At 35.8% G+C, this 12242-nt stretch overlaps 1 protein-coding gene across 6 annotated transcripts in view; it reads right to left on the reverse strand.

Moving 5' to 3' along the window:
- Positions 1-12242, reverse strand: part of Atg5 (autophagy protein 5) — a 112010-nt gene that overhangs the window by 70990 nt on the left and 28778 nt on the right. For all 6 annotated transcript variants that reach the window (XM_090408775.1, XM_090408773.1, XM_090408772.1 and 3 more), the window contains exons 4-5: positions 11310-11388; positions 5638-5797 (exon numbers count right to left, since the gene is read on the reverse strand). In XM_090408775.1, coding sequence (XP_090264901.1) covers positions 5638-5797; positions 11310-11388 — 239 coding nt within the window. The remainder of the gene's footprint in view (positions 1-5637; positions 5798-11309; positions 11389-12242) is intronic.

Here is a 12242-nt window from a genome sequence, read left to right on the forward strand (position 1 = left end):
TATTTCACGGCCCCCAGTTTGGGAAGCGCTGTTGTAATCTTTTCAGCACCTCTAAATAGCATTGTTGGTTGACCGTTTGTCTCTCTTCAATGAATTCATAGTGGACTATCCCCTTGTGGTCAAAGAAACACACCAGCATGGTCTTGAACTGCAAACGTGACTAGCGTGCTTTTTTCAGATGTGGTGAACTCGGGGGTTTTCCACTGCATGTTCTGGCATTTTGTTTCAGGATCATACTGGAAGCACCAGGTTTCGTTGCCTGTAATTACTCTCAGAAACATGTGCTTATTTGCAGAGAGATCAGTTGCAACTTGAAGCCACCACTGCTTCTATTTGTCCATCAAGATCCAAGGCACAAACTTTGCAGAAATCTTTTGCATACCTAATTCTTCAGTTAAAATTACGACTGTTTCTCGATTCATTTGCAATTCATCAGTCATTAATCGCATGGTTAATCGTCTCTCAGACTGTGTCAAATCCCACACTCTGTTCACATTTGCATCCATTTTTGTTTTTGGCTGGCCACTTCTGGGGTCATTGTTCACATCTTCTCGCCTACCTTTGAATCTCTCATGCCACTCAAAAGCACTTGACTTTTTCAGAGCATCCATACCATATGCCACTTTCAACAGTTCCAATGTTTCAGTAGCAGTTTTGCTGATTTTCACACAAAATTTGATGTTAACAAGCTGCTCCAAATTTTGATCACACATTTTTACACTAAAGTTTACACACAGATCTCTAGTGTTTTTGCAATAGCCAACTAGCAAATGGCCCTATCGTCTTGAGATTTACGCACACATTAGTTAATACATGTACAAAGACAATTACTCATGTGAATCCAACCAAATCACCACACGGGTGACAGTACACAGCTGTTCTGGGAACTAAATTGTCACACCTCATATATATGTATATACTTTAGATGATGACCTTGATATGAAGGTTGAAGCAATAAGTGATTATTTTGGTTTATGAACATATATGATCAATTGCTTGCTGAAGTTTCCTTTTAATGATCCTTATGTTATAAGAATGACAAAAATGAAAAGTTAACATACAGACTACTGCCTACTGTTTACTTCTGCAAAAAGTTATGCTTAAGACAGTCATGGGGAACACCTTTCTCTTGACAGTATGACTGTGATAATGTGCTTCCCACTTGGAAGATTTGGCTAGAGTAAAATTTAATGAAAAGAGGGAAATACACCCCGATACTTAGATGATAAAGGACTTTTAACATACCATATCTCCAGGCTATCATAAGTTTACAGTGTCAAAGACAACTCAAACTAGATATTCACATTTCAAGAATTCATCTTTGACATATGTTTCTAAATGGGCCAAGTGATCCAACATTGATCAGTGTTTACAAAAGCCACACTGTGTTTTTTTTTTTAAAAAAGATCACTACTTTCTAGATACCACAGGTCAAGCATTAATCATTTTCTCGAAGATCTGACCAAGATGGCTAATCAGAGCAATAGGATGTTAATTGTGTATTTTGCAATTTTTCCCCTGCTTTGGAAGGAAATGACAACTACCTTATACCATAAATCCAGAAACTGCTCCTCAGTAAGTATTCTGTTACACACTAAGAAGAAATCCATAGAAAATGTTGGAAGATGTTTTATGATCTTAAATAGATGTCATCAGCCCCTACAGAACTAGAGAAGTAAGAGGGCTCTTTTCAGTTTCTTCTAAACAAATGGCTCATTGTATTGCTCCAGCCCATTTATTGAGAAATTAAGGCACCTTTTTTGTTCTTTGAATATCAAAACTTCAGGAGGCTATGAAGCTGTTGCTGAGATTCTAGCAAAAGCTTTCTCCTAAACTGTCTACAACTTTGCTTTGGATTTAGTAACTGCACATCCATTATGTTCCAAGGTAGGCAAATGCTACCTTTCATTTTTCTGATTTGATTCCCTACTACCATTTTCAAAGTGATTTCATGATTGGCAGATGATTGTAAACTGGATCCAAGAAGATTTTAGACTGATGTCTAAAATAACAGACTTTGGACTAAGCATGTTTAAAAGTTCCAAGATTTGATGTGGCATGGTATCACTGAAATATACTCTGTCTTGATCTTTTTTTCTTTTTTTTTTGGCTGCTTGGCAAGATTCCATCATGGTTTAAGATGGAGTAGAAATCAAGATGATGTTTTGAAAATACAGTCTGGTACATGCATCATTCATAGATATTTGGTTAACTGTCTCAACATTAAATTCTGCAAGATGCAAAAAAAAAGGTATTCCAGTCCGATTGATCAATTTTCCATCCTGTTCTTTTTGGCTGCAGTTCATCAGCTATCATCAACAATATTCCTCCCCTCCCATTTCACTCTGTCTTGAAAATACTATACCTTTCACATTCTATTCCACTAATTAATATCATTTTGCACCAATGCCAATAACTTTTAGCCAAGAAGAACTAACCAATGCCAAAATCTCCGACCCCTTGTTCTGAATACTCCTGGCATTAAGTGTGCACACTAATGCCAGGTGTATAATAAAGCACAGCCACTTAGACCCACAACTATTCCACTGTGGTTTGTTGCCAGTAGTAAGATCTTAGAAAGTTTTTGTACATTCTCACACTCACTCAACTGTTTTCCCCTCCACCCTTAAAAGCTCTAGTTTCTCTGATTTTTCACCTCCAACATCTCACTCCATTTAACAACACTTTTTCCAGATTACGATCGCTAAATCTGTTCAAATGCAAACCACCTTACATAAGTCTTTTCATTCACAGAACTCACTCACCACCACAAACTTCCCTCCTGCATAACCTTATTTGCAATCATGATAATCTTTCTCAATTCACCTTTAAGATACCATAGCAATAGACTCACTATTTTAACTCTCACTCTTCTCTTTTGCTATTTTCAATAACTCTTTCATATCCTCCCTCATACTATACCTATCTCACCTTCAAATCATTTGTTCCTGCCAAGACAATCAACTTTTTCTCTTTGCCCTTCTACATCCTAATAGCCTTGCAAACATCATTATTTTTTGCATCCAGGAAAATATGATTTGATCATGCTTCTGTCAAGCACTTCTCTTATCATGCAAACATTATACAAAACTCTGTCCTTACCTTCCCTTCCTTGATTAGTCAAGCATTCCTTTCTCTTTTTTGTACCTCTCTCTCTCTCTCTCTGTTCTCAGTTGTACCACTTACTAATTTCTGCATTCACTCAAGCTCACACTTCATTCTGCAAAGGACTTTGTGTAAGCACCTGTACTAACTTTCTCATTATAGCCAACTCTTCATTCTTCACGTCTTTCATACTACTATTCTTATGATCATAACTTTTACTCGCTCCCTCAATCCATCTTCCGTTACTCCCATTTTTACCTATTCTGTTACATTTACTACCACCTCTTCACCTGACCTGCACTTCTGGCACTCACTTTCATAGCATTTTCAGTATGCTCACACCACTCATCTTCAAACCAAAGTCCATTCACTTTTGGTAAGGAATACATTTTGCAGACACGACACCATGTGAAGTCCCTCAGGTTGAATTCTTTGAATAAAGTGTTTTGGGCACCACTGTTCTACTTCATATCAGTAGCATGCTATGAAATGTACCATACAAAATAACTTGTCTTTTGGATGGACTAAAAAGTGAATTAGCCAAAGCGTATAAAGTGTTGAGTAGGTTATATGTAAATAAGCCTATAGGATTAGATGATATATGCCATGTGTTGTTAAGGATGTGAAAAGGAGATGACTGCACTTAACCTGCTGATTTGCAATAGGGAAGAAATATCCCATGGGATTGGAAGGAAGAAAAATAATGCCACTGAACAAGAGTGGTGCTAAGATAGAGGCTCTGATCATAAAACAGCCTGTATATATGCAGTTGTACTTAATGCATTAGTAAGAGTGATGGAATGCAGCATTATTAGGTTTGATAGCATAAGATTCTCTATGATGGACAACATTGGTTTTTAGAAGGAAATTCTTGCTTTAGTAAGTAACTTACTTTCTTTTTATGGAGGTAAGAGTGGGAAGGAATGACAAATGTCATAGATGAGGGAAACTCATAAAAAGTAATATTTTTGGAATTATGCAAGGCATTTGATATAGCACACAATCAGTTAGTGTACAAGTTGTAAAAGAGTGGCTGTTTGAAAGATACCAGAAAGTTTTGTATAGAGCCAGGGAGACCACAGAAAAGGACTGACAGAGGATATTCAATGTTTTTTTGATGATGCAAAGTTATAAGGAATGACGCTCATGTCAAGTCCTTCAGAAAGATTTAAAAAAAGGATGAAGCCCTGAACCCAACATTGTGTGTGTGTGTGTGTGTGTGTGTGTGTGTGTGTGTGTGTGTGTGTGTGTGTGTGTGTGTGTGTGTGTGTGTGTGTGTGTGTGTGTGTGTACATGATTGGGATATGTGAAGTCCAGTTTCTTCTAATGGGAAGTGTGTAAATGGAATGCCAGTGGACACTGAGTGCTTTTTTTTTTTTTTGTTTTTAGAGAGAATAGGGTAGGTGTTTAAGCATTGTATGATTTGGAAGACATCCTCCCTGGTGAGTCCTGGACTCCCTGGAGAAGACTGCATAATAATAAAAGCTATTAACTTTGACACATCAGTGGGGATGCCATTTTATGATGATAAGAGCAGAGGTGTAAAGCTGTATACTAAACTATGCTTCAAGTAGTGAAATTTGAGATCTGGAGTTGACAAATCCAAAGTTCAAAAGAATGCCCTGCAAGAGTTGTGAGGTCCATACTGCAGGTGTAATGCTGTACAAGACTTTTTTGAAATATTCCTAAACAACTGTGTATAAATTTTGTTTGCTTTCTGATGTAATAAGAAAACTATGGAAATGTTCTAGAGACAAGTGACTAAGCCAACATCGGACCTGCAAATGTTGATTATGGAACAGATTGAAGAAATGTAAATTAGAGCTTTTCTGGATTGGCAGAGGATAAAGACAGTTGCTGAGAGGATTTTACCACTTTAATCCGGAAAGGCTTATACACAGTAAACAGAGAGAAGGAAAGAACAGACCGTACATTCTTGTGAGGAATAAGGAAGTGAGAGTAGATTCTCCCCCCCCCCTCCCCACATACGGGAGTGGTTAGATGACAAATGGAAAAATTAAGGGATTAAAATGGAGTCTCTATGATGAATATCAGGATTTGGCCATGGTGAGGATTAGCAAATAGTATTTTTTGGACAGTTCTCCTTGAATACCCATTAAAGGATGAACTAGCTGGGTAGAAACTGGAGTTTGTTTTTTGTCTCTATCCTCATCTTTTAAGATGGAAACCACATGTTTTTCAAGGCACGAATGATGCCCATTTTTTGTGTGATGGAATGTGAAGAGATGAGGAATGAAGATAACATCCAATGTAAGTGGGTTTTGATAAACTCCTAATGCAAATCCATTCTCTAATGTTTTTGAGATCACAATATCAAGGAATGGTAATTTGCCTTCGTTCTCCAATTCCAAGGTGAACTGGATTTCAGGATGAAATAAGTCAGAAATGTCATGCTTTCAGACAATAAAAGTTGTTATATCTCCTTAGATAGCAGATTTTTTTCAAAATTTACCATAAACAGATAACAATAAACAAAGCTAATTATGCATAAAGATAAATAAAAGTTTTTACCATTTTGTAAACCGAGCCATAATTGATTATGGTCTTTCTTTTGCATAGGACTAATCACTTGACCCCTATGTTTAAGGGCATCAGCCTCCTTAATTGTTGACATAAAGTGAGATTCCACAGCTGCTCTTCCCTGACAGTGCATAAATTCTTGTGGAAAGTTCTAAGTCATAAATATAAAAATAAATAAATAATTATAAGTGCATCAATGATTAAATGCTAGTCCTAATAATCGTATCTGTTTAATTGAATTTAAAAAACAGATACTGATAAAGAATTAAATTAATTTCCTACATTTTGTATGTTTGCATGTTACAGTACACATTATAATCCCTTTTGCAAAACTCAATCACCAAGAAAATATAAACATATTTAAATGACCTAAACTATTTTTGATCCTTTTTATCTGGATCAAAAAGTTAGGGAATTAGCTACAAGAAAAACCTTAATTCAACATATATATATATATATATATATATATATATTATTGAAATTAGGATTTACTCGGGATGTATACATTTATAAAAATAAATTTAACTGACTAAAACCGGAGAAAGTATAACAAAAACCTTTAATACATCACGACTAGTTTCATCGGTGCTCCGACTTCTTCAGGTGAGAAATAAAAAACATAAGATATAAAAATAACAAGGTAAAAAACATGGACTTTCCAGCTTAATGAAAAGCAGAATAGTAACAGTCATATTTGAATAGGTGACCGCGTGCTACCGTTGGCATGAGTTGAATGTGTACAACAGCTAATTTTAGAGCGCCAGTACTGGACTACTGCGCTATGGGAATCAGGCAAACTGTAGCTTAGATTGTTGTTCAAATGTGAAGGGTCCAGAACTATTTCTTTTGATTCGATAATTCTTCTTTCGAATTCATCCTTGCATATATATAAATTAGTAGTGCGTTCCCAGTCAACTTGATGTGGCTGTTCTTTAAGGTTAGAGTTTGCCGAGAAGAGGACATGACTGGAAAGGGCACTTGCTGTTTAAAAAAGCTGCAAGATATTGAGACAGATTGTACGTAGGTGAGTCAATCCCTTCCACAATAGGTCTTAAAGGAGTGTCAGCCTTATGGATCTTAGGCAAGCCATACAACCGAGGAATGAGGGGATGGAGAGAGCGGAGAGATAGTCTTGTGTGTCTAGGAAGTTCAAAAGTTGATTTCAGAAGATTGTTTGTACGGTTATGAAGTTCTCTTGAGGGATCACTTTCTAGCATAGAATACGTATTAGAACTTAATCAGTTGTTAATCTTTGAATGGTAGTCAGCTTTGTCTAAGATTACAGTTGCATTCCCTTTATCAGCAGGTAAGATAATAATGTCATTGTTGTTACGAAGTTGGTGTATTGCTTTCCTTTCTGTCAGCGATAGATTATCTATAGGACGACGACTGTTGTTTATGGTAAAGATGGCATCGATCCTAAGTAGATTCGCAGTTTGTTTTGGTAATTGTGCAGCATTATTTTGGTCAGACAGATAAATCTGTTTCACTTCGTCTTGAGGAACATAGACGTGACATCTCTTACAGTAGAACATGAGCAAGCGCCCTTTCCAGTCATGTCCTCTTCTCGGCAAACTCTAACCTTGAAGAACAGCCACATCAAGTTGACTGGGAATGCACTACTAATTTATATATATGCAAGGATGAATTCAAAAGAAGAATTATCGAATCAAAAGAAATAGTTCTGGACCCTTCACATTTGAACAACAATCTAAGTTACAGTTTGCCTGATTCCCATAGCGCAGTAATCTAGTACTGGCACTCTAAAATTAGCTGTCGCACACATTCAACTCATGCCAACGGTAGCACACGGTCACCTATTCAAATATGACTGTTACTATTCTGCTTTTTATTAAGCTGGAAAGTCCATGTTTTTTTTACCTTGTTATTTTTATATCTTATGTTTTTTATTTCTCACCTGAGGAAGTCGGAGCACCGATGAAACTAGTCGTGATGTATTAAAGATTTTTGTTATACTTTCTTGGGTTTTAGTCAGTTAAATTTATTTTTATAAATGTATACATCCCGAGTAAATCCTAATTTCAATAATATTTATCTACCTTCTGATGAGGTTAATGTACATCTTATCAAGGATTATGAAAAAACTCTATTAAAAATTGGACTTTTTATTAATAGGTTAGTTTTTCTAAAAAGATGCAAATTTCACTCTGTCATCCCAAAGTTTTTAGATTTCAAAGAATCGATTCACACTAAACGTGCTCATAATATCTATCACAAGGCTAAACTTGATTTATTATATGAAAGAATCGCGGATACCAAGTCCACATTAGCTTCTTTGTTCTGCAAAAGAGATTCTTTAGAAAATAACTTAAGTTCATCTTTAGATAACAGATCCTAGATTGATATTAAAAACATGAGCTCTCTCCGTGCTTCTAGATCACAACTCTCCAACAAATTAATTCTTATCAGAAAATTCAACCAACTTAAACAGGAACAAACTCGCCAATCCCATATCAACTCACAAAATTTAAAAAATGTTGTGATTAACAAATCCTCTCACACACACTTTCTCCTGCAGAACTTAGTGTGCTCTCAAAGGGCCTTAACTTCGTTCCTTCTCCAACCTTCATTCCTAAAGAACTCTTTCTTACGAAAGTTGAAAAGGGAGCTGCACAATTACCAAAACAAACTGCAAATCTACTTAGGATCGATGCCATGTTTACCATAAACAACAGTCGTCGTCCTACAGATAATCTATCGCCGACAGAAAGGAAAGCAATACACCAACTTCGTAACAACAATGACATTATTATCTTACCTGCTGATAAAGGGAATGCAACTGTAATCTTAGACAAAGCTGACTACCATTCAAAGATTAACAACTGATTAACTTCTAATACGTATTCTATGCTAGAAAGTGATCCCTCAAGAGAACTTCATAACCGTACAAACAATCTTCTGAAATCAACTTCTGAACTTCCTAGACACACAAGACTATCTCTCCGCTCTCTCCATTCCCTCATTCCTCGGTTGTACGGCTTGCCTAAGATCCATAAGGCTGACACTCCTTTAAGACCTATTGTGGAAGGGATTGACTCACCTACGTACAATCTGTCTAAATATCTTGCAGCTTCTTTAAAACATTTAGTTGGCAATTCCTCCTCCTTCATCAAAAACTCTGAAGATTTCATCTCAAAAATAAAAAATTTGAATCTTTTAGACTCTGACAGAATGGTGAGTTTTGACATTGTATCTCTGTTTACGAATGTACCTACAGATGAAGTTCTGACTCTTCTTAAGGCCAAGGTTTCTAAAAAAAACGTTTGCTCTTCTAACTCACTGCATCAATTCCGGCTATTTCTGCTATGAAGATAAAATATACAAACAAACTAGCGGTTTAGCTATGGGCAGCCCTCTATCCCCAGTCTTAGCTAACATTTTTCTAGAAGATTTTGAAGAGAAAGCTATTTCCCCAGAAATAGCTTTCTCTACAGTTTGCCTGATTCCCATAGCGCAGTAATCCAGTACTGGCACTCTAAAATCAGCTGTTGCACACATTCAACTCATGCCAACGGTAGCACGTGGTCACCTATTCAAATATGACTGTTACTATTCTGCTTTTTATTAAGCTGGAAAGTCCATGTTTTTTACCTTGTTATTTTTATATCTTATGTTTTTTATTTCTCACCTGAAGAAGTCAGAGCACCGATGAAACTAGTTGTGATGTATTAAAGGTTTTTGTTATACTTTCTCCGGTTTTAGTCAGTTAAATTTATTTTTATAAATATATATATATATATATATATATATCAAATACTGAATTTACCATTACAGAAAAGTAAAACTGTCATATATTATGCATCTGATTTTTGCAACATAATTTTCAATGTTGGGGTGGAGTATGTTCAGCATAAGCAATGTACTATAGTACATTCAAAACAACTACATTTAACTAAATTCTGAAGACAAGTTTTTTTAAAAAACTGTACATCATATGGTTGTGATCATATGATGTACATATGCATAAGATGACAGCAAATGTCTACTGTATTCCTGTCATCTATAAATACTGTAATTCTACAATTCATCAGTAGAAATCAATTACTGATGATGAAGGTCAGAGACCAGCCGCCTATGGATTTACAAAAGTTACAATGAAAAGTTCAGAGCACTCTAAATGGTATTAAGATTTTTTTTTTCAGCCAGGATACGAAAATCATCTTAGAGACATTCACAATGTTAGAGTGGGATTCAAGCCCACAACTTGTATATTAGAGGAAAAAGAGACACTTAGCCAACCAAGATGTAATATATAAGGATATAACAAGTTCTTGATATACTACATTTGGGTGGGCCAAGTGTTGTGAAATAGATCCAGGTACAGGTAAGGACTACAAACATTTGGGATGTGGCCTAAAAGCTAATTTCAGATTGAGAAATGCAAAACCTGTGAAGTTTGGCAGTTATTACCATGGTCAAATTATTTGAGGTGGAAAGTGAATTTCACTGGAACTTCAGCTGTACCAAGAGTCACACATGACTGAAGGGTTAAAATCATCATCACTATGAACTTTGGTATTTCATTTTTGGATTGTACTCAAAAAACCTGCTCTCATCCCGAGTAATAACACAATCGAAAAAATTGGGTTCAGTTTGAAGTTGGCCCAGCATTTCCACAGAAACATTGCAGCACCGATCTTTTTGATTATTACTGAGATTTTCTGGAACCATCTTTGCACAGATCTCTCATATTTACAAATCTTAAGTCAAAATCTTGTGAACTGGAACAGTTAGTATGCAATTCTTCTGAGATTATAATTAAATTATAATATATATTTGGAGTATTAAACATCAGTCTTTGCAGATGCTTCACTGTTCTTACTTGATGTCGTTGTTTGTTCTTGTTGTGACAGGCCACTCTGCACATTGCTCATCTTCCATACTTTCTCTCCCATCCAAAAACATCTTGTGCCATTTAATTTTATAGAATGTTTTGGTAGCACTGTCATTCAGTTTAACACAAAATTTAATCACACAACATTTTCAACATTTCACTTCTCCATTTTCGTGATGCACAAACACACCAGACATAAACTTACTAAAAACACAATAACTCAACAGGTGTTTATCCTACACAAGAAACTGGTACTGACAGAAAGATTGGGAACCACTGTAGCATTCACTGTCAGTTCGACAGTGCTGCCAATTGTCGCAACAAAAAAAATCTCATTACTTTTCTGCTAGAACTCTTATCACATTCTAGCTACATTTCTCTGGCTAGTCTGTCTGTTTTGCTGAATGAAAAACTCTACCACTTCCATATAAAGACCACATAACTCACTTTCAACCAAAAAGTCTGTTGTTGTAAATGTATACAGAAATGTTTTGGAAGTTGGAAACAAAATGAGATCAGCAGTGACATGATTGGATGTTTAAGATATTTGACAAAGGAATTTACTGTCATCAGATGAATCAAAATTCATCATCTTTTGCTCAGACATGGTTTGAGATTCAGATATATAGGATCCACTGCATGAGGCAATGATCCTATATGTCACACCTATAGTATACATGCTGTAATAAAAAAATGGTATGAGAAATTCACATGGATATAGACTAAGCCCATTTTTTGTAGAGGAACAACACAAAGCTATAGCTTTAAACAACATTAAACATAATCTGAAACGAATATAAAGACTCACCTGAAAATGTACGGTAAGATTCCAAGGTAAAGAAGCATCTGTTCCATATAAGTCAAACAAGAGTCCGATAGGATAATGCCTATGAACGATTTTTTAAAAATTTATATTCAATGAGAAAATAAAACCCTTTGCAATTAATCAAAGACAAAATTTAATTTTTTATACTTTGAAAAAACAAGCAGCAAACTATATAAAATTTTAAATTATATTTAATGAAATATAAAATGTATTATATTTCAACAAAAAATGACACTCGTCAATAGGATTTAGGGCACAGAATTGCTTACCCAAGATTATGCCAAAACAATCTTGGCTAAGTATTAATCAATATAAAAATTAATTGTCTGTGCGGTTAGCCTAGTGGCTGAGTGCTTTGCAATCATATGCCTGGGGAAGGAGTGTCCGAGGTTCGATTCCTGTCGGAGATGCGAGGAGCTTAAGGATCTTCCTCAGCCATAGCCAAGTTAGTCGGTCTTGGGTGTGGACAGTTGGGTTTCCTCCCAGTTTATTCTGGGGTTTTTCATCCCGCAAACAGGCAAACCGGACCCGTAAACACACAGGATACAGTCATCGGACATAGAACAGAAAGGAAGGCAACAGAAAACCACTTTGTCCATAGTCACTTCCCTAGTATGGTAGCATAGCTGCCCCTACCATCCATAAGGATGAAAGGAAATCATTCCAAAAATTAATTGCCAGTTAGGGAAAAACTGTTTTGTACATGTCTGAATAAAACCAATGAACATAAATTTAAGTATTTGCATATCTATATTTACCAAGGATAAGCAAATAAAAATTACAAATATATACAAATTTAAAAGTGCATATAAATACTTTTCTTGTATGCAACTTTATACATGGCACTCCATTTTTCACTGCTATCTTTGCTCCATTAATACGATGCCCTTGTAGAACTGATCACCTTGCTCAACT

This window comes from Typopeltis vanoorti, chromosome 19 (assembly GCF_054136105.1).
Source record: "Typopeltis vanoorti isolate ZY-2024b chromosome 19, IOZ_Tvanoo_1.0, whole genome shotgun sequence".
Taxonomy (NCBI): Eukaryota; Metazoa; Arthropoda; class Arachnida; order Uropygi; family Thelyphonidae; genus Typopeltis; species Typopeltis vanoorti.